This window comes from Podarcis cretensis (assembly GCF_951804945.1).
Source record: "Podarcis cretensis genome assembly, chromosome: 6".
Classification (NCBI taxonomy): domain Eukaryota; kingdom Metazoa; phylum Chordata; class Lepidosauria; order Squamata; family Lacertidae; genus Podarcis; species Podarcis cretensis.
In genome coordinates this window covers 49881578-49905842 of record NC_137175.1, presented here as the reverse complement: position 1 = coordinate 49905842, position 24265 = coordinate 49881578, and the positions used below count along the sequence as shown (strand labels likewise).

The 24265-nt window shown below is 39.6% G+C and overlaps 1 protein-coding gene across 1 annotated transcript; it reads right to left on the bottom strand.

Moving 5' to 3' along the window:
• Positions 1-267: 267 nt before the first annotated feature.
• GNAI3 (G protein subunit alpha i3) lies at positions 268-24061 on the bottom strand. Its single transcript, XM_079980503.1, has 9 exons — positions 23840-24061; positions 15547-15589; positions 14654-14795; positions 12645-12802; positions 9140-9268; positions 4100-4229; positions 3411-3564; positions 1545-1755; positions 268-1437 (listed from the first exon to the last, which is right to left on the bottom strand). The coding sequence occupies exons 1-8, from the start codon at positions 23955-23957 to the stop codon at positions 1565-1567; spliced, it is 1065 nt and encodes a 354-aa protein (XP_079836629.1). The 5' UTR covers positions 23958-24061; the 3' UTR covers positions 268-1437; positions 1545-1564.
• Positions 24062-24265: the final 204 nt, after the last annotated feature.

Genomic DNA, 24265 nt, shown 5'->3' with positions numbered 1-24265 from the left:
TGTATCTTGCTGATATGACTTAATGGTAGAAATAACTTGCCACAATTCTCAGCCTTATCTGTGTCAACACACAGAAAATACCTGACACCATATTCTTCAAGAAACAAGACAGGAAAGTTTCAGTTATTTATATGAAGGTTCAGCACAACGAAAAAGCTAATCCAGCTAACTAAAATCTTTATTTGCAGAACCTGGAAATGCTATTAAGAGAGACTGACAAAGATCCCTAGATCATTTCTAGAAATGGCTCCAATAAAGTGAGAAACATTAAGATTTTTAACTCACCGTTTTAATATTGCCAATAACTACATCAGGTTGAAACTGTACATGACAAATTGGAAAAGAGTCTCAATGTAATGATTTCAGCAAATAAATGTACTGACTTGGGTTAATAACATCACTACAGTAAAAACAATGGCAAACAGGAACTTGGCACCACATTTACAAAGTAAAAGCATGCGGTTGATACATTTTTGAAATCTCCTATGAGAAAAGGCCCTGGTAAATGCAGAACAAATTGCACTGTCTACAAAACTCCCCACTGGTTTAAGACCAAACACACACACACACAATTAAGTGGTTGATTAAGTAGCTTTGTAGCAGTACTCTCTCCCCACCCCCTGCAGTTTGTAATTTTACAACTCACCTTTCTACCTAGAAGCCAATTCAGGCATTTCATGTAAGAAGATTTCCATCTGCTACATTAGTAGCACACTCAGTGATTTGGTAATCAGCATAAACCAGGCTAACCCCCTCCCCCAGCCATTAAGTCTGACAAGACTTGTTACCCTGCTACAGGAAATCTCTCTTTCAGGGGTGGGAGCACCTTACAGTGTTTGTAGCAGACTCATAACATTATACATTAGAAGAAGCCATTGCTTTAGCCATAAGAATCCTAAGGCCCTTTTAAGTAGTTGCAGTTACTGTATATCAAGTTCTGACCATACCAAGTTTTAAAAACAAAAGGTTCCTGCTAAGAGGAATACTTTCTGCATGATCTGGTCACAATCATGTGCATAGTTAAATGTTTTTTGTTTGTTTTTAAAACAAGTCTGTTTGCAAATAAGGAAATAAAATTTAGTAAATATATAGTTTTGATGGAAAAACCTTAAAAACAGAGCAGCGGTGGCTTATTAAAGAAAGAAAGCTACATATTTGAAGGTCTGGGATCTCAACTTCGTAACAGCTGTACACATTTGAGACTATGCAATCCATATGATGCCTGGATGATTTAAAAAAAAATCACACTTAACAGTAGTTCCATTTTTGGAATTTTAACTTCCGCATCCCATATCAATAAAAAGGTCCCTAGTACAGAAGATTGTGCTAAAGAATGCAAGGATTTTTGCATGCTGTTTTCATTCCCCGGTCCTGTTCATGCTTGCAGCTGTCCCACAAGGCAGCAAATAAACAGCCCAGTTCTTAAAACGCAACATCCTGAAATGGAAATAATTTCATTTCATTAGGTGAAGTTCATGTTATAGCCAGGCAGCTGTTTATGCAATGCTAAAGCTCAGAAGAGACTACAAAGTTCATAAACTTACATTTCACTGTTACGCTCTTTTTAGTAGAGTCCACATTCTTTCAGGTTGTTTTTAATTATAACATCTGTAACAGCATCAAAAACAAATTGCACATTCTTTGTGTCAGTGGCACAGGTGAAATGGGTGTAAATTTCCTTGGTGTCTTTTCTTCGGTTCAGGTCTTCAAACTGGCACTGAATGTATGCAGCTGCCTCTTCATATGTATTAGAACCTGGAGGGGGAAAATTACAACTTCTACTAACTAACACCATTTTAAGGACTTGCAATTGACTTTACAAGTCTTTGAAAAGAAAAGCAACTGTTTCCAGTCATCACACTTTGCCATCATTTTAGGCTAAAGAAATGCATCTAGACCTAGGAAACTGTGTCTACACCTCTTAGATGAAGCAATCACAAAAAGTAGTTCATTTTAAAGAAACACAATCACAGCTCCATTTCCCCAAACAGGGCATATGCGAATCTTTTGTGATCAGAAATCTTTACCATTTACTTCTTTGCTTCTTTAGTGCAAATAGTGCTGCAGTCACTGGGTGCCATTAGTGAAGTACTAAATTGAATCAGATTGAGTACAAGATTGCAGCCTCCAATGCATGAATATATGAAGCTGCTCATAGTGAGCAGACTATCTAATTTAATCCAATCCAATACCATCTCCTTTGTCTGGTAACAGCTTTCCTTCAGCTCAGTTTGGCTATCAGGTATCTCTTTAGCTACAAATGCCAGGTACTGGTCCTCAGACCTCATGCATGCAAAATATACAGGCTGCAATTGAGGTATGAGCCCCTTCTATCCATGTTTTAAAACTGTGTTAATAAAAATATGGTACTCGGGTGCCACAGAATTCTCATTGTTCTTGAAAACCTATTACTTTCTTGGCTTTTGTAATAAATTCTTTTACACGTTTTTAAACTAGCTACTAGCTCCCCCCTCTTTTTGTTTTTAAAGCAATGGTTTTTTTAAAAAAATTAAAAAGTTCTAATACTTTATAAAACCCAAGAGGCTTAAGAACTACCAGTTTCAATTGCAAGAGAACATAAACAGGTGTCATGAATGACAGTACTTTGCACCTAAAGCTGTGGCTTGGGTTTTGACTACTTATTTATTGCCTGTAAGAAGCATGATTCATCTTTTAAGAGTGTCTGACTAAAAGACCTATCCATATATCTCACACAGTCTGATCATTTCTGATTGCTCTAGACTTCATCATTACAGCTAGAGGCAGAACCATGTGGTAATAGAAGCATAATAGTTGGCTACAAAGCCAAGATACAATTTTAGGACCCCTCTATGAGGAAAATAGCAAACAGTCATGAAGCAGTAATTTGCAGCTGTTGGGACTATCATGACTTGCTTATTCATAGGAAGAAATTCTGTGGAAATAGGACACAACAAAGCAGTGAGGGAAGACTACACTGCGCTACAAATTTTGAAAGTTTGGGCAACAGAACTCACAATGAAGGCCATAATAAATTGTTGGTGATAGGGCATCAGTTTCAGAACTAGGATTATAAAAATCTAATTTTAATGCTGAGAGAAACCACCACTTTCATATCACACATAGTGAAAGGACTCAATCTGGGGGGAAATGTACAGGTGTCTCCTTCCATCAGAAAATTCAACCTTGGGCTTTAAGAGAGAACATGAAGTATTCAAGCCAGCATGACAATAAGTAAACAGAGCCAAGCTAATGCTAACATATCTGTTTTAATCTAGCAGGAACATTATCAGACAGGGATCTATATTTTTTTAAAGGCTGATAGATGATGGGACAAAGAAAAATATTATGTACATATACTGAGGTCATAAATACACATTAAACCAAGCTACAATCTGTTTTCATCCTATTTTCCCATTTTTTTACCTTACCTGGGTATTCCGGGTAGCAAATTGTTAGTGGACTCCTCCTTATCTTTTCCTCAAACAGATCTTTCTTGTTTAGGAAAAGAATGATTGATGTGTCTGTGAACCACTTGTTGTTACAAATGCTGTCAAAGAGTTTCATACTCTCATGCATACGATTCTGGGAGGAGGAAAACATCTCGTTGAAAAGGTAATACCCCAGCAACTTTGCATAATCACTAATGAAAACAAAGCTAGTAGTGCAAATAATGTGATTTAGTCAAAGCTGATGCTCGGATAAGAAAGTACTAGTAATCATTTGGGCAAGTATCAGAATTCCTAAACTTTGGCAAAAAATGGGTCACAAAAAGACTTTTCAGTTATCACAATTACATAATGTTTCACAAAAATTCATCCAGATGCTTTATTTCCTTCTCAGCTAAGAACTACTGTAGTTTTCAGATTCGACGGTGGGGGGTGGGAGCAAGGAAGATTTTATTGAACACAGCCTGCCAATTAGTGCTGCTGCCAGCGCTCACTGCAGGAAATTTGAGGAGACATACAAGAAATGTTTGCTTCTATGCCTTAGTAATTTTCAAAACACAAGTCATTTAAATTAAGTTGTCCTAAACAAACTACATAAAGCTTAAAGCCAATTTCCACCACAGTTTACGTAATGCAACATGTAACCAACATTTAACTCTATGGCAACCTACCATTTCTTCGTCCTCAGCAAGAACAAGGTCATAATCACTGAGAGCTACGCAGAATATAATTGCTGTTACGCCTTCAAAGCAGTGGATCCATTTCTTACGTTCTGAACGCTGGCCGCCAACGTCAAACATCCTGGCAGAAAGAGAAATTGCTTTTATTATTATGCTACATTATGCCATAAAGTACAGTGCAGTGTACAGTGTTGTCAAAAGCACACCATAGGGTTGTTACAAAGCTGAATGAGCCTTTGCCACTAGCATAACCTATGCTGCTCTAACACTGTTTTATTGAATAATTGAAACATGCTGATCCTAGCAAAAACTATGATAAGGCGGTTTCTAATAATCACTAAAAGCCAGGTGAGTCATTGAGACTACTAGGCCAAGTACCTCTACAACTAGCCTGCTTGCATGAATGCAGGGCTCCCACTATCTTCCTCCTCCGCTTAGTATTGCCTCTACTGGCAAACTCATGCTCTCAAAGTCAAAGCCCAAGAAGATAAGAGTATATTCAGTTATGATAATTATTCAGTCCTAATAATTTGATCATGTGAAATTGTCAGCAGTAGTCACCACATATCATGGTTTCCTTACCACTTCAGGTTAATGAGTGGGAGTCAAGTTGGGAAATAAGAGAGAATGATTTTGACATGGGGTAGGATTCAGGAGTGTTATCAATCTGCTTTAGCAGAAACATGTTATTGCAGAGGCTGATAAACTGCTAACATATGGTATAATTTAGTAATCTTGAGAAATATTTAAGTAGTGAACAGTCCAGGGAAAACATTATTTGTTTATACAGTTTGAACAATATGCGTAACTCCAGACAATTTCCAGTGAAGTCCATTGAGCATAGTACTTCATTGGACTGCTATAAGAACAAGATTAGCATCTCTTGGTAGAGACTGAATGGGCATATGATCCAAGAAATCTAAGAGTCACATGAAATAACAGGATTATAATAGCAGCAATGTGCATTTTATCAAGTATTCAAGGTAAGTGGACGGGGAAGAGGACCTGCCTACTTCTGTAAGGGGAAGGCAATATTTACCTTGAAGTATAAAACTATCCTGCCTCTAACAGCCGGAGAAAGAACAAAATAAAATAAAATAGCAAAATCTCACTTTTGCAATGTGAATTCATATTCTCCAACAGTAGACTATAACAATTTACCCCATATTCAGCACAATGATTTCCTTTTGGAGTGAAAGGTGGCATAGAAAGGAGGAAATGCCACAGAAAAACATAAGGACATCTCTCTTGACACATCACACAGGTGGGTAAGCTTGCTCAACACAGAACCTGAATGTTATGCTAGCGTACGATGTTTATCATCTTCTGCTGCTTGGGAACAGCATTTTGTTTGGCTGCTGAGTAAAAATGGCTGATTACCTTCAAAAATGTATAACTTGCTGTTGAAGTGGAACACACAAGATGAAACGGTTAAATCGGCCATGATAAAGTGGGCACAGGACATTGGATACAACATTATGTTTGAGGATTGGGAGAGGTTGTGGACTACTGGGCTGAATTTCACTGCATGTAATGCTTTGAAAGAAAATGTTATGAAAATGATATATAGATGGTACATGACCCCAGTCAAACTTGCAAAAATATACCACTTGTCTGATAACAAATGTTGGAAATGTAAAGAAAATGAAGGAACATTATTTCACCTCTGGTGGACTTGCCCTAGAGTGAAGGCTTTCTGGGAAATGATATATAATGAGCTGAAAAAGGTATTTAAGTATACCTTCCCTAAGAAACCAGAGGCCTTCCTTTTGGGTATTGTCGGCCAGAACGTGCTAAAGAAGGACCGAACTTTTTTATGTACGCAACAACAGCAGCAAGGATACTTGTCGCTAGGCATTGGAAAACCCAAGATCTACCCACACTGGAAGAATAGCAGATGCAACTGATAGACTATATGGAACTGGCTGAGATGACTGGCAGAATCCGAGACCTGGGAGAAGAGATGGTGGAAGAAGATTGGAAAAAAATTCAAGATTTATCTACAAAAATATTGTAAATTGTATGAATGCTAAGAAGGATGCGAGAGTATAAACAACTTGGCACCATTAAGCTAGATGAAGTGAATTATGAAGATAAGCTAAATTTAAGAAAGGATAAAAAATTTGGAAGTTGTAGGTTATATTTAAATTCTTTAAGATTTGAATAAAGGATAGTTAAAATCAGAGATACAACATTGGAAAATTAGATAATAAGAATAGAAATAAGGGGATAAATTTGCTGGAAAAAATTTCAAACAGGAACGCAGGAGCGGGAGATGTGAGGGAGTCCAAAGAAGTGAAGAGATCTATGTTAAGAGATGTTATATTGTATTGTTTATTGGCATTGTAATTTAAACAAAATTGTTAATAAAAATTATTTAAAAAAAACAAAAAACAATGGCTGATTACGCAACCTCCTGTTGCAGAATAGTCAATGCTCTTACAAAGTGGTTTCCAGTGGGAAAGCTAACCAGCAGCAAACATTTATAAGCCGTAACACCATAGTGCAAGGTGTTGCTAGTTTCTAGTTAAATTTCCCCTAAAGGGTAATATGGTCTTATTTTATGTTTAGCTGAATGGCACAACAAACCAAACAGACACTCCATAACATTAAGACTGGCTAGCTTAAATGAGGAACCTACTTAAACAACATACACGCTGCTGTGTCCACATAGTGCATCAGGAATTCTTTAAGAATAGGTTAAACTCTCCCTTTCTGTGACTGAAGTTCTGCATCTAGCAGGATAGAATTAGATACACACACAGAAAGAGAGAGAGAATCTGCCTTCCACCCATCCTATCAGCTTGTGCATCAGATTATTTAGGAGACAAAAAGCCCACTGCAGGAATGGATACAGAAGTCCTATTGAGTCTTCTTTGTTTTTACGGCTGTGCTCTTGACAGCTTTTACTGCCTCACCTACATTGAGGTGGCCAGCCTCCAGATGTTGTTGGGACTCCAACTTTCACCAGCCCAACAGTGTGGACAATGGTCAAGGATTATAGTCCAACAGCTGGAGGGCACTATGTTGGCTACCCTGACCTACATCTATACAGCCAACAAGGCTGCCTCCCACTTGGTTAGGCCCTCTGGCAAAGGTGTAAATAGGGCAAGACAGAAAATGATATGCTGCTTTAGAAAAAGTCTTAAAATACTCACACCCTTCTTTAACTGGTAGTTTAATAGCCAGAACGTGCTATCAAGCTGTGCCACAATTTACAGCATTTTCTTAATTATAATTACATCTGATCTTAGATACTACATACCAAAGCAATTTTGGGCAACTAATTCATATACTGGAAAGGTGAGAAGCCAAGGAGCTCCAAAAATGATTTAAGTTAATAATTTAAACAAACATAAAAACTGTAGTAACAACTGCTGGTATAGTCCAGTTCTACATATGAGGAAAGACTTGAGATAACGTTAAGAGAAGGGAAGGGAGGTGTTGAACTGCCCAAGTTCAAGGCTCAATTTACTGAATCAGTGCGCAGAGAAGCAGATTTGATCCACTAGTTATGTCACACTCATCTAATACAGCATATATATATTACGGAGTTTTTCTCATTCATCCTCTCTATATATGGGGTTCATTATTCCCACTTTACATATACAGAACACAAGCTCATCAACGATAATTTTCCAAAGGCCATTCTGTGACTTGATGTCCAGAACCAAACTTTACATGACATTCACCCAGTCCTAACTTCCTTGGGTTTGTTTTTCGTTTTTGCTGTGCATTTATAAAATGAACACAAAAGTATTCTTAAACATTATCCCAACCAATTGGAGTGCAATTAAAAGACATGTGCAAGTGAGCCTTGTCAGCAGAAATCCAAGCAAAGGTAGTAACTCATTTTGCCATACATAAAATTCTTTATTAAAACATTATTAATAATATTATGATTACCGTCTATCAAGATAAAGCACTGTAACTAGGCTATGGTGGAGCATATGATCAGAAATGAGCATTTCTCTAATAGCACGGTGGCAGGTAGAGGAATATTGGGTTTCAGTGCATCCTTATGGCTGGCATGAAGGATAGGAGACAAAGGGGAAGAATTCATACTTAAAGGGATACTGCCTAGGTCAGACCCATTCTGTTAAGGTGGATACATGTTCATAGAGCAGGGCTCCTTACACTTTCCTCCTTTAAAACTCAGACAGAGTGTCTAACATTTCTCTGAGTTCCATGACGTCTGTAGCAAGGCCCCCACCCTACCACAAAACATGGTGGCATCTTGCAGCATGAGGGATGTGAGCTCTTACTAGTCCCACTTATTCTGCTTGGCACTATATATTACAGAGACATGGGACTTGATGGAAGTTATAGTCAAAACAGAGCCAAGGGACTTTAAAGGCTGCATTTAAAGAGCATATGGCAATCCCTGTAGAGGCGATCAATAAAGGCAATCAATGGTGGGAAGCTACATTGAGGTACATGGGTTGCAAGTCTCAAATCACTACGTATGTATTCCAGGGGGAAATACACATCCCCTTTCCTACATCTAGCTCTATGTATGGCAAGCATTTAAACACCTGTGCATGCTTCCGGCCAATGTTCTGTTCTACTGACTGGTTAGTACTCTCTCTACACAGTTTTGCTGAAAAAGCCATGCACATTTCACAAAGCCATGTTAATTTCAGCTCCAACTGCAACACGGGAAAATAAACACGTGGCAAATTGGAACGTCGGTATGGTGGGGATTTCAACAAATAATGTAAAACAGTAGTCAGTATCCTTTTAGTATATATGCTCCTGTAAAGGAAGGGTTCAGTACCTGTGTCTGTGATCCCAACATAAAAGCAGCTGAAAAGAACAAAACAATGAAAATAAAAAAGTGAACTGATAGCAAAAATCTCCAGCCAGAATAGAACTGAAGGACAGAGATTTTACACTGTGTGAAGCCGGAGCCAAATTAAGCCTGCACAACATGAGCATATGTAAAAGTCGTAAATTTTACACCACAACCCAAAGAACAGTGGAGTGATAGTAATATGTGAGTGGGACCCTACAACCCACAATGTAACTCACTTGAAATACAAGTCCTTGAAAGTGAAGTGTGTTTCTACAATGCCTGTCGTTTTCACTCTGGTCCGTAGAACATCTTGCTGAGTTGGAATGTAACTTTGCTGGGATATTCTGTCCAAGTCATTAAGGTAGCTAAAGGGGAAAGAGAGATGGAGAAAGGAGATAAATACATTTTTATCCACTCTCTTGGACTAAGACACAATTCCTCTTCTATGCCTTATTCTCATCTAGAGAAAAATAAAAAATTCTTCTGCAATGTTATTTTTCTTCTTCTTCCAGGGTGTCATGACTGTCATATAGTTGTAGATTACCCAAAGCCCGTCAAGCACTGGCTTTACTGGATGTAACTGTTGAAATCTATTCCATGTTTAACAAAGTTACTTAAGTTTGTAACCTCATTTGAAACTGGAGCCAATGGATATATTTTGAGTTATTTATGAGAAAGCTACATTGAGAGCTGCCTTAAAATGTAGCTTTAAGATACAGGCTTTCCAAAACATCATTACTGTAGCAATGTTCACACTATAAATTCTTGAGTTTTACAACAATCAGTAAATATAATAGCTTGAGCCAAAGTAGTCCCTAATATGATGATGAGAATAAAAACTCCTTAAGGCAAGGTCCTGTCTTTTTTGCTTAAGTTATTCAATAAAGAACATTTATATAAATGGTGCTTATCTGAAACACTAAAAAAGAGTTCTAAGATATACATGTAGGAAATGCAATGTAGAAAGAATTGATAGTTACCTCTATACTGGCAGGCAAAGGGGAGAAATACAAGACACAAATTGAAGAGTATGCACTATAGATTGGTAGGATTGCAAGCTTGAGGTATGTATCATTGCCTGAGTTGCTGTGATGAGAGAAACTTCATGGAGATCAGTAGGAAGGAGTTGTGTGTAATGCAGCAGTTAAGAAAAGTGAGTGACGAGACTATGTCACCAATTAAAATCTTAGCTCGGTCACTAACTTGCTGGTTAACTTCAGGCAAGTCACTATTCCCCAACCTCACAGATCCCCACTCAGTAACAGGTCTACATTAAAAGGGTTGTTGCAAGGAGTGACGACTATATACAGTACTTGAAATCTTAGGAGATTTCCTCTGTCAGTCTTCCTCAACATGATGCCCTACAGATATTTTGCACTAAAAAGTATGAAGGCTCAGGGTGATGAGTGGTGTAGTACAAAAGGTATGGAGGGCAGCTGGTTAGGGAAGCTTGCACTATATTATTAGGTATTATTAGGTAATGTCCCTATTCCCCATGGTTTCTTTTTACAAGTATCTATGACTTTACTTACTTCTAAATATGCATAAAGAACCAACAGACACTGTCTTGAAAATCACAATGTGCTGGAACCAAGGATGAAATACAGTAGCTTGCCCTAAGGGTACCATGAGCTTTATCAGTTAAACAAGGTTTGAATCTGAGTTATCCACATCCATATCCAACACATTAGTTACTATATAGTATTCTGGCTCTAGCTTAGTTTTCTCCTGCAGCAGAAGGGAGGGCAGCCTTATTCTGCACTGCCACTTAATTGTATTTTACAGCTGAACCTTTTAACGGAGAGCCCAGTCTCATTTGGTTCTATAAAGTCTCACAAAGCAGTAAGACGACTTAAAATTAACTCAAAGAATATAATTACTGACTTGAGATGCTATTCCTTTGCTGAAGCAGATTCCTGATTAGGGTTTCATGTTAACAAATTATCTAGGGAGGGCAAAGTTTATGATCTCAGCTCCTTGAAATAAAAATACTTCTGCTGGGAAACAAAGATCTTGCGACCTTCTATGCTATACTTAAACTACAGCTATGTGAAACAGTACTATAACTTTATTTATTCATTTATACCTCACTTTTCTGCCCACACTAGAAGGAAGAGCGTGTTGTCCTGCTTTTAGATTAGGCAATGGAAAAGCAACCTGAAACTAAAACCAAAATGTGAGTGGATTAAATGAAAACTCCAAGCAACTGGCTGTAATGTAAAATGCTGCCAAAAGAATACAAGAGCTACTTCAAGTGCTGAAAACAGTTAAGAGCTTCATTTGAAAACAAGAAGCAGTGAATTATTTAAACAGATGATATTCTCTCTTTCCATGCAGGTTAGTCATCTGTATACAGTACAGTCATGTTTCAGCAGCAAGCTCTGAAGAAGTAAAGCTGGTTTAGATCTACCTTATCTGGTAGTACAAAGACTTGGTTCGGCAAGTTATCAACCAGCAAGGAATTAGTGATTTTATTGCCCTCGTCCTATGATATGCTGCATACATTGGTGTAAAAAAAATAAATCTATCTCAAAATAGATAATCCACAGGTTCTTAAGAATATCTTGGTTTAAATTACTGGAAAATGCAAATAAAGCTATTGTTCTACAAAAAAGGGGGGGGGCACGGCAATGCCAAGAAAATCCATTCAAAAATGATACTTGTTCCCTATAATCATAGCCAGCTTCATACTGCTGTTATGGGTATAAATGGCTTCTTTTATTGTGACTTCAAGCTAAATAGTAGTACCTCTACTTACATATCCCTTTGGATATGGAATCTTCAGGTTATAGCCACAGCAAACCCGGAAGTGTATACTTCTGGGTTTCGCCGCATGCACAGAAGTGCTCTGCACGCCTTGTGCATGTGCAGAAGCGCACCTCTATTTACATTATTTTTAGGGTGTGAACGGATCCCCAGAACGAATTAAGTTCGTATCCGGAGGGTCCACTGTAAAGGCAGAAAAAGTCTCCAGGAAGTGTTGCAAACACCTATACCCTGAGAATATTAAGCACTTCTGAAATAAAATAATAGGTTCATGCAGTTCTGGAAAGAAATAATAGGTTCATGCAGTGTCCAAAGGACTGTTGCCACTCCTCAATTGTCCTCAGTGACTAAGTTTAAACAAATGACAGGCCACAGTCTTTCCCAGTCCTACCTGAAGATGCCCAGGACTGAACCTGGGACTTTCCGCATACAAAGTAGATGCTCTACCACCAAGCTACAGTCCTTTCCCAAGTTCAGACAAGACAAAATAAACACTGAGAATTGGGGAGATGACATTTTTGTCAAAATGAAAAAGATTAGTACCACTGTTTTAGAGAAGGAGACCTCAAGAATGCCATTAAAGTCAGGTTGCCAAGCGTCCAGTATACCATAGACAAGAAAAGTGAGTGGTGTTGGGACTGATGGCTCCGCCCTTTCCTTTGACCCACAGAACTCGCTTTGATCAATTAAGCATAATCGATGGAATCTTCAAAGCCAAGCCTTCATTAACTGTTCACTGTCCAGTTTGTCAGGCTTAAGGAATTTTCCTGAAATGCATTTATCATCCTCACATTAAGTTTCCCCAAAGCCTTTTGAGAAATACCACAGAAACTATTTGGGATTATTCATCGCTCTTGCCAGAACTCTGAAAAATAAACAACAGTTCTGACAAAACAAGTATAGCACCTATGTGGGTAGTTAAAAGAGCATGAGTTTATCTGTGAAAGTGCTTAAAATCTATAAAAAGCTTCTTACTAGGATGCAGAATCATTAAGCTGATATTCCCTTGATCTGCTGAAGCATGCTTGGACCCCAGGATCTCTCCATAACCGTTTAATCACGCCTGCCAGTTCAGGAGTCATGACTCCCTCCTCTGCACTTCCAGCTAGTACAAACAACTGACGGGCATCATCCTGCAGAAGAAGGCAAATTAAACACTGCTGTTATCATGTGCAGTATAATAACATATGCTTAACAACCAACATTAGGGGAAGTGTTTCAATGTGAGTTTACAATGGTATGGTTGATTACCTACTACCCACCAGCAGCAGACTGTTTCCTTCTTTGAAATGTGACTACTAAACGACCAACTGCTAATTGCACAAACCATTATTTGATGTGCATCACAACTAGAATTCAAAGAATCAGCTATGCTGATCAGAACTACCAAAAATGAAGGTATACTGCAGTCTGATATGACAGTTGGGAAACAAGCTCATCCAATAAAGAGGTTTAGGACACCTTATTTATTATTGGAGATATCCACTGTTGCACAAGCAGACCTGCTCATACAATTGGACTTTCTCTTCTTTTCCTCCCCTCTGGAGTCCTCTGTGCCCCACAACCCTCCAGAGCAGATCTGCAATGGGAGACTACAAGAGGGAGAAGAGAAAGCCCCATTGCATAAATGGAAGTCTGTTCTACAGACACAACTGTATGTTGCCCTATGGTATAAGCTTCTGTGGACTACTTTAAATAGTACTACTCAGCTATGAAACACATTGTGATAAGAATGGCAAGAGCCAAAGAAATAATTAAAGCTTACGCTTATGAATTAAAAAGTTTTAAAGCTGCAAAACTAGTAGCTGAGCACTGTCTTAAGCTGGGAAAAGAACAATTTAAGCAAAACAAATATCTGCAAATACAAGAAATATAGCTTCAAATTAGGGAAAAGAAGTTGAAATTTTTTAAATAGATGCTCATCAACATTGCATACCAAATTAGTTTTTTAAATAATGGATAATTAAAGTTTTAAAGCAAGTATGGGAGAGCTCCAGTTCCTGGGACTAAATAGTCCAATCAAATCATGTTCACTTTCCCAAGTCTTATGTCATCTATGGCATTAGGTGCGAGAAACTTCAAGCCATGACTAAAATGAGTAACTGGGAGCACACACTACATGTGGCTGGTTGTAAGCGGCTTTGGGTTGCCTTGGGCAAGATAAAGCAATTTTAAAAAATGAAATAATAATAATAATAATAATAATAATAATAATAATAATATCACCAGCTTGAATTTAAATGGGAAAAATGACTGATATACAGGAAGATGGACAGTTTCAGCAAGGTGTTCTCCTACTTAATTATACAAAACAGTAATGATAGATTAATTAAAGAAGCACAACAGCAGAAGCTACAAATTTGTCTAACATGTCTTGAGCTGTTTAAGAGATCACAAAAGAACATTCTCAGAGGTTGACAGCACTTATTTATTTAAGGGATTTGTACCCCACCCTTCAATGTTTACATGTCCAGGGAAGCTTACATAAGACAACTAGTAACATAAAAACCATTAAAAACAGTAATAGCTATAAAACAGCAGAGAGCAAACAAATCCACATTTTAACAGAGATTTCGAACTAGAACAGAATGCATCAAAAAGTTAATTAAGAGCTGGGGGGGGGAGTCAATGCTTGGAGATGAAAAGACAAAATACACACCAGCACTCCTAAACATAAAGAGACCTGCTTCCCAGTTACCACCCACCACCTAATCATCTGAAAGCAGAGAAAGCCCTCAAAGATCTTACTTAATGCACTGTCAGGTTCACATGGGAAAAGGTAGCCCTTCACATCTACTGACAACATTACAATAACATCAAAACAACAAGAACACAGTTTACCAAACTCCTCACATTTTTGGATCAAATGTATACACATAAACACAAGATGGTAATGGTATTTCCACCAACAGTTTAATAGACAAGCACTTTATTATCATTACTACTAAATCAGTAGTAATTTTAAATCAATACAATACACTTACAGCTCTGGCAACTTCACCAAAGTCTATCTTTAGTCTTCCCATTGCTCTTATTATTGCAATGATGGATTGGATAGTATTGCTGTAGACAACCACTTTATACTGTCTGCATTCTTCCTCTGAATAGCCATCCTCATGAATGATTCTGAAAAAGAAAGAAATACTAACCAGTTGGTGCTTTGCCCAGAGTGAGGAAATCCCCATTCAGCCATTAGGCTAAGTAAGTACTGAGCCGGTCACTGTCAGTCAGACTAACCTACGGTACTTCACAGAGTTGAGAAAGGGGGGAGAGAACCATACAGCCCCTCATTGAGAAAGGGCAGGACAAAACAGTAACAAATAAAATTTTATTCCTTACATATACCTAAACATATTGGGTTGTAGTTTAACTACTGCCAAGATAATGGGGCTTTCTTGCCTCTTGTTTCCCCTGCAGTCCCTTTGTCCTCTCAAAAACTGTTCCCTGGGATTGGGAAATCCTCCGGAATGCAGTGGGATGTGGAGCAGGGCCTGTAGCAGGAAGGATGAACCAGCAAAAGGTTCGGGGAACCCCACTCCCTTGCACAAGCAGAAGTACGATCTACTTGTGCAATAGCACATTAGCATACTTCACTAGCACCATGGGCAAAGCACCAAGAGAGGATCATGGCAGGACTCAATAGCTTTGTAATCTCACAGCCCAATAAGACATCTGCACAAACAGCACAATATGACAAGAAAAGGAGCAGCATACAAACTTTCAAGTCCCCAGATGTCCCCTCACACTGCCTTCATGGTAGGGTGAAGTGGGGAATAACAGAGCTCTTTCAAACCCTGAGAAGATCCTCCATGTGCAGGCAATGTCTGCAGTATAATTAGATTAGGTACCAGTCTAAAAGATACGCCGCTTTACTTACTTCATCTGTTTCACAATGGTGCTTTTACCAGATTCTCCAGCACCTATAAAACAAAAATAAGCAAACCTGTTTTAATTTGATGTGGAAATTGAGAAAGCAGAATCTTGGTGAGTGAGTTCAAAATTTAACTATTTTTCTACATCAACTACCGTCTGTTCCAGAAGCATTCACGCACCAGTACACTACACACAATTTAATTCCCATGCCTCTTAGCAACAGCTGCAAGTAATCTTTGGCAGTTTAAGCCTCATTGGAAGTCAGGATTTACAAAATGAACATCTGCATTCTTTATACAAATAACTGGGATACCTACATATGTATACAGGATTACCCATCACCTACTTATAAATGTTTCTCATACTTCCTGCAGCAAAACACTACTGATCTCTCAAAGACTGTCAGAAACATAAAGACCAAATAATTATGTGTATAAAACACTTAAGCACACACTTCCTTTTGTGTGTACATGTGACAACACAGATGTATGCCCAAAGCCCGCAGCAGCATATACTGAAGTTTTGAGTTTCTAAATTAATTACCTAATTTTTGCATGGTTAGTACTGAACTATGAAACACAAATTCCCCAAGATTTCAAAGAAGGGTCATAAATCATTGGCAGAGCAACTGCTTCACATGCAGAAGGTCCTAAATTCAATTCTACATTTCCAGGTAGGACTGGGGGAGAGACCCTTATCAGAAATCCTAGAGAACTGCTTCCGTACACGGTGGATAATACTGAGTAGGATAGCTCAATGGTCTGGCTTAGTATAAGGCAGCTTCTTATATGTTTATAAATTGAATGTTGCTACTTGTTTACATACTTCAAAATCCCTTGGCTATAACCCTAGCAATTACTTTTCCCCAAAGACGAGAAGGTTGTCTCTAAAGTGTATTGCGCAAACCAAATAAAAGTCTCGGGATGGGAAGAGAAGCTTGCATGTATTTCATCAGCGGCTGCTTTTGCTTCTTAGAGCCAACTCTCAATTGCTATGCCTCTGAGCCACTCCTAATCATGTGGAAATAATATACTGTTTAAAATATTAACTCCCTTTCAGGTGGCAGATCACATACCAAGCTGCTTTTAAGTTCTGCTACAAGAAGAACAGGATTTTCTTTACACTGGGGTTGTGCTGCCAAATGAAGTCAGAACGAAATAGTAGGGAAGGATACTGTAAGCAGAGTGTCCAAATTTTCAGGATCCGGGTCTTAAGACCACAATTACTGGTGAACTGGGTAGCATGAAGTATACAGAAAAAACTACAATAGCTTCAGTTGTGCATTTCACATTAATTTCTTATTTTTAAAACGCAGCCTTCTATTGTCAAAGCAAGCAAACATATTCTACTTCACAAGATGGCATTGGATCCCAAAGATACACTGACACCCAAACTGAACAAAAGTGCTTTGTTTATATTAGGTTTGTGAGACCCTTGGCCAGCCAGATGTTGTTGAACTACAACTCCCATCATCCCTGGCCACTGACCATGATTGGTGGGACTGATGGGATTATAGTTCAGCAACATCTGGCTGGCCAAGGGTCTCACAAACCTAATATAAACAAAGCACTTTTGTTCAGTTTGGGTGTCAGTGTATCTTTCCCACAACTGGTTTAGATATTTTAAAAGACTAAACAGATGGGATATTTTACAGGAAGATGAATTTGCAGCATTGTTTATGAAAAGGTTCAGTATAGATTGCTCCTCAGTTTAAAAACCTGATGAAGAAGAGCTCAAATACATTTCAGACTATGGGGCTATAGCCTCAAGATATGAATGACCCAGCATTAGATTTTTTTAATGTGTACAGATCTATGTAAGATTTCTTACATTTCCAGGAACCTGGAATATTCCTTAGCTCTGTACCACTTCTCTTAGGCCTGAAATATTTATTACACCTGTGTGGGAAAAGACCCCAGCTATCATTACTTTCCTGCAAAACAAGGTCAGGAGGGAGATGACTGCAACCAAGAAGGAACGGGCAATAGAAGCAGTGCTTCACATTTTGCAAACATGGATCAGGGACCCAGACAGGGGAGGACAGAGAGTGGGGCTTTGCAAGAGAAAGCCAGCAGAAAGTGGAAAGTTTAAGGACTCCCCCCCCCCACAGCTGCTTCTTCACTGCAGTCACTCCTTCGGAAGTGACTTTGCAGAGAAGATACAGCAGTTGGGGTTTTATTATGCAAGGTGGCTTCATCATGAGTGGTTCTGGCATTTTTCCTTAAGTTCCACCTCAAAACAGAAGAAATAAAATTACAAACAGTCAACTTGTTCTAAAGAGGAAAAAGCTTTAGTTAATAGAAATAGTAATTAGTAATTGGGACACGGGTGGCGCTGTGGGTAAAACCTCAGTGCCTAGGACTTGCTGATCGCATGGTCGGCGGCTCGAATCCCTGTGGCGGGGTGCGCTCCTGTCGTTCGGTCCCAGCGCCTGCCAACCTAGCAGTTCGAAAGCACCTCCGGGTGCAAGTAGATAAATAGGGACCGCTTACCAGCGGGAAGGCAAACGGCGTTTCCTTGTGCTGCGCTGGCTCGCCAGATGCAGCTTGTCATGCTGGCCACGTGACCCGGAAGTGTCTGCAGACAGCGCTGGCTCCCGGCCTATAGAGTGAGATGAGCGCACAACCCTAGAGTCTGTCAAGACTGGCCCGTACGGGCAGGGGTACCTTCACCTTGCTAGGTTCCCCTTCTTTTAAGAAAGCTTAGTTGCAGTGAAAGATAATATTACTATTCAAGGCCATAGCACAAAATTAGCAGGTACATTTTGAGTATACTACGTGTACGCACAACTATAATATGCATGCTTCTTTATCATTTGTGTAGATTGTGGGGATTGTGCCATGGCAGAAAAAAAAATCAGGTACAAATGCCCCCTAGCTCTCAATGATGTGTGCCTGCAGTCAAAAAACGCCATCCATTCCTCACATGTCACAGGGCTCCACACTGTATATTCATTAATTTTATAAAATGTGAAGCAGCCTGAAAATTCACAGAATTATTCCATTTATGTACAATTATTCCCACTGAAGTGAAGGGAGACAGAACCTATTTACTGTACTGTGGTTCAACTGGTTTGTGAACTACAAGTTATACTGAACCAGACAAATAATATACATTATCTGAGTAGACAGATCAATGCAACTTCTGTAAATTTAGCTATTTACGGCAATAGGAAAATCACGCAAGAACTATACGTCAGCTAAATGGAGTGGCCCTTCATTAAAGTGTTTTTCCTAGAGGCAAAACAATAATGGAACAATAGAAGTGTTGTTTGGAGCAGAGAGATGTGGGGAGGATAAAGGAGGGGTAATAGCAGCATTCTCTCAGTTGTATATATTCCCTTTATCCTTGAAATCTTTTGCAGTTATCCTTAGTAACTGGCCTGTTACTAAGGATCAAATGCCAAAGGACTGAAAATGTGTCTACAATGCTGCCTCCTCAACTAAGTATTATGTATTTCAGAAGCTTGAGAGACATCTATTAGTAGCTGACTGTTGGTAATACGCCAAATAATTTCTTCACACTTCGGTTGAAAGTGAATTTTGTACTTGCCTAATTGTGCTTATTGTGAGACAGACTAGAGTATTGTTTGTGGAAAAGTAAGTGACCTTTGTATGACCAGAAAGAAAGAAAGAGAAATTATGATCACACAATTCAACAGTTTACGTAACTGCTTCCAGAATACCCCCCGGCACAAAAAAGTAAATCTCACCAAGGACGTACAGAACACTTTACTACTCCATCTGAGGAGCTCTGTTTGAAGACCACCAACACACAAATACAAAAGTATCAGGCATTGTGAACAGAAGCATAAAGAAAAAAACCTTCCTAAAAGAATACAGTATCATTTTGAACTGGAGGCTGGTGAATGTTACAGTATTGCATAGTGTAATAAATCAGGATGAAGATGATGCAAGAGGGCCTTTCTCAAAGAAGCCTACATGACTGGGTGCAAAACTGTTAGGATATTGAAATAATACAGAAAAAGAAATCTTTACTATTATCCAGAAATGTATGAAATTAATGAAGGCTTGGCCTACATCAAAGTCATGGTTTGACAAACCATGGGTTAACCACAAGTTGTCCCACAGACAAAGAAACCACGACTTGTTTCTCCAAAGTTTGGTTTGTTTTCCAGCTGCTGTTGCCTCATGCCTTTGACCACCCCACCTCAGACACTTGCCAAACAAACCACACTAAAGGAAGGGTGCTTGGTTAGTATGCAATGCAAAGCTGAAGTTAGAACATGTCAACAAATCATGGCTTCATAGTGTGACTTGATGGCAGTTAACAAACCATAGTTAAGCTGCTGGGCAGGGTTCACATGAAATGTTAAACCATGGTTTAGTGGCCAATGGCTTAGTATTATATGTGTGTATCAGTCCTATATGACTAACTGAGGAATACGAGGAATATTTCATTATGTAAACTCCAGTCATTTTATGTTCACTGATTTCTTAAAAACAGCAACTAAAACCATTTCCTTTTTGCATGTGAATTTTCAGTGGTTATAAACACACAGTCAAGTGAAGTAATTACCTTGCTCATCATTCCTTCACTGAGGGTTTTACTATACCCTTCATGGAAATAGCACCATCTATACAGAACACTTGATCTTTTTTCTTAGGAACTGGTATTCAGAGACATGGAGCCTCTGATCCTGGAAGCATCTTATAGCCACCATGGCTAGTAGCCATGAATTTGTCTATATCCCTTTTAAATCCATCATGTTTATTAAACAAAATGAGTATTCTGCAAATCATAAACCATCTGTGGACCGACACTAATTAATGTACCCATGAACCTTTGGTTGTATTGTTTTGGTAATACAAGGAAATGAATTTCCACACATCTGCATGCACACTTATCCCACCAAGTTCAGTAATAAACTTATAAGTAGATTGATCAAGACTAGCTCCTTCAAATTAAGGCTATGCCATACTGTCAAGTGGAATTTTAGTTTTAAAATAGTATTGAATCAAAGCCATTTATGAAGTCATTCAACCCAATCAATGCAGGAGTGCTCCATAAACAAAGTGGTTTAGTTTAAAGCTCTATTACAGATACTAGGAATTCTATCTTTACTTCTGAATACATTGCAAGGCAGTCACACCTTTCCCTTCAGCATTTTTTAAAAAATACTGTTTACATGCACAGATACATGCAAGCTCTGTACAGCATAAAAACATGAAAGCATTTTGGGTCCTATGAACCAGTTTGTGAACTTACATTCTTTAGCCTGCAATTCTATACAAAGCTACCTGTGAGTAAGCCCTATTGAACTCAGAAGAGTTCACGTCTGAGTAGAAATGTATACCACTGATCTATCAGACAAACAAGCATAAACAAGAAAACTTGGGATGAAGATTGGTGTAACTAAACTTTGGGAAAGTGTGCTGCCAAATTCCATGCTGCCAAAAAGGAAAGAAAAAAACGAATGCAGAGAAAGAGAGGACGATAATTCTTCTAAGGCACAATGGTAATAAAATTGCCCCCCAAAGGAGGTTTAAATCATGATTCTTCCAATTGAAAATACAGGTTCAGAACTCATAATATTCATAGTATTTCAGTTATGTGTGTGTTCATCATGCTGACTTCCTAATCATAGTTGGTTGGGGTGAAGCAATAATTCTAAACCGGATGCTTCATGGTTTCTTTCTCCACTAGAAAAAGGGGCAGAGCAAAGCAGGAGTGGCTGGTCTGCATGCAGCTGGGCACAGGATAGTTTACTAAACCATTAAATTAATGGTTTAACATTACATGCTGACATGGCCGTGTGACATAGTTCTTCTAAATTAAATGGAGGCATGGACAACCTGTGGTCCTCCAGAAGATGTTGGACTGTTGGCCATACTAGCTGGGGCTGAAGGGAGTTGTACTCCAACAACATCTGTAAGGCCACAAATTTCTGATCCCTGTTTTAGTAGTTTTTGAATAATTTTATTGTGCCCCCCATCTTTCTCATTAAGCCAGTGTTCATGGGAAAGATTTCATAACTGTGATAATTTAAATTGTCCTTTTCTAGTTTTTGCCAGTTCTAAAGCTGCCTTTTTGAAATGGGATGGGTTACAACAGTGCACAGCATTAACTGTAGTTGTAGCTGATTTTTTAAAAATACCTTTCCTAATGCAGAATTTTGCATTTTCATTGCCACTGCAATTGACTTCTGGTGGGCTTTGATCACAATGGCCTGATTCACATGCAATGCTAAGCCAAACTCCTCCCTTGCCATTTTGTTGCTGCACTAAGCTAAGCCATGGTTTACTTAGCATGCCATCTGAACCTAGGCTTCTTGTTTAGTTATCTACGCATAAACTATATGCTGTAATCAATTGCAGCACAGCAGGAAAATGACAGGGGAGGAGCAGAGCAGCTACAATCTCCTTTCCAGGAGCCCTTAAGTTTGTGCTAAGCTAAATTAGTGTTATGTGCAAATGAGGCCAATACCTCTTTCCACCTCAGTCTAATTAAGGGTTTCTCCCACCGACCCACCCCAACATGCATGACTTTGGAGTCGAATAAATGATTTTTTTTAATTAATGCAACATTGTCAGTACAACTAGGACCCTAAACTATAAAAGTGCATTAAACAATAACATTTTTTAAGAACAAAGACAATAGAAGACACAATAAAATGTGGTAATAAATAAAGCATAGTTGTCCAACCAACAAACTCTTTAGAAACTCTTCATGGATTGGTTAGGATTGTACTCTACTATACAATATCATCTGCCATTATCTGTAAACATGGCTGTTTATCCCGGACATCATGGTTGTTTTTAAGCTAAACACCTACTCCTAGGTGAACACCCCCCAACAGGTTTATATTCTCTCAATTAAGAAAACTTATCCTCCGCTTTCTGCTTTGTTGTCCTCCAGTCATTCACTATCTGATCCTATGAGCATTGTTTCTTTAGAAAACACTGATAAGGAATTTCATCACCAAGTTTTTGAAAACTTTGTTTGGAAGCTTACCTGTAGTTATAAAATGCTTATTTTTAATTTCTTGTTTATCACACCTGCTGTGATTTCTATTTTAGGTTTTTGAAAATCCAAAATTTTGTACTTTAAGAACTGGGTCATTTGTTACTTTTTCTTGGTTGCTTTATTTTAAAAGCCTGAAATTAAATAAATGAATGGCTACATTCATTCATTTAATGAAATAAAGAACTGAAGTGAATGACATGTGGCCTCAGTGACTTAAAACTGACAAATGAAAAGGCGATGCAATTTCAACTTCTGCCACTTGTTATCTAACATAGGTCTTCAGATGCACTGCCAGGAAAAAAGAAAGTTCAGGAGAAAAAGTTCTGGCTGAAAAGAGGGGAGGGGGAGGGTCTAGAAAAAGACCAGGAACACCAAGTACACTTGCCAGATGCCACTAACAGAAGACAGGTAATTCTTGAGCTCTTTGCTAGAGAGAAACCATTCCACAGTCCCCTATACTGCACGTACAAGACAAACAGCTTGAGGCTAACCCTCTTTCTCACATTCATGGCAAAGGGGCAAGCTGCCCAAGGTTATCAGGGGCCTCTTCCTTCAAGCGTCTAGAGAATCAGCAAAGGGAGCAGGCGGGCACTTGGCATCAGATGCTGCCTACATACTAGTCCTAGGAATCTGTTTCTCTCTCATTTCATTTTTTGAGAGAGGTACTTCTGCAAATGTGAAAACCTGGAGGAGAGTCTGAAAAGGGATCTTTAAAACACAAATGCAGAACAAACCCTTATCAACACACGGAACAAACAGCAAGGAGTTTTTTGTGTGATGTGAAAGGTAGACCGTTCTCCTTCCTCAAGGTCTACTGCAAGTGGGTGAGTGGGGGCAGCTGTACAACTATTCAAAACCACCATCCTTCAAAGTTCCTTAAACCTGATCGGAAGGTTTCTATTTAAAAAAATAATTGGGGAAGGCCTAGGATCTTCTCCCACGAAGTTTAGTGGCGAATGACTTCCTGGGATTCTGGCCTTAAGCCTGCAGGACTTTTACTTTTACTACTTAGGGCCTTAAAAAATTAAAACATTCGAAAGCCCTTTGGGTCAGAAAGCGGCAGCTGGACCAAGAGGAGCTCTTGGGCTGGGCGCCTCGCTCCCTCTTGCTCGCGAGTAAGCTGCGGGACGTGCCCGGGAGCCACGGGAGGGCCAGCCCGGGCCACCAACGGGGAGCGCCCGGTTAAGAGAGAATCGCCACCTCGGCCTCTCCTCACGGGGCCCGGCTGCCCCGTCCCTGCCCCTCGCCCCACCCCGGGGCCGCCGGCGGAGCAGGCCCCGGCCGCACCCTCCTCGCCCGCTTCTCCTTACCGAGCAGAAGCAGCTTCACCTCCTTGGACGCCTTCTCGCCGTCTTCGCGCAGGTTGCGGTCTATCATGCGGCTCCGCTCGGCCGCCGCCTTGTCCTCGGCGCTCAGCGTACAGCCCATGGCGGCGGCGGCGGCGGCGGCGACAGGACGGGAGAGGCGGGCGGCACCTCTCGCTCTCCTCAACGGCCGCGGACTCGGGAGGAGAACGAGCTGGGCGGAGGAGGGGAGGGGGGAGAGAGAGGCACCGGAAACCCGTCCAGCTTCCGCCTCTCCATGGGCCACTGACGAGAGCTTGAAAGGCACCCTGGGAAATGTAGTTAAAGGACGAGTCTCCATCTCCCACTAAGGGGCGCGCGGGGAGACTGACTAAGGCCCCCATCATATATCCAAAGGAATAATTAGTTCCCGAAAGAATCTTGGGAATTGCA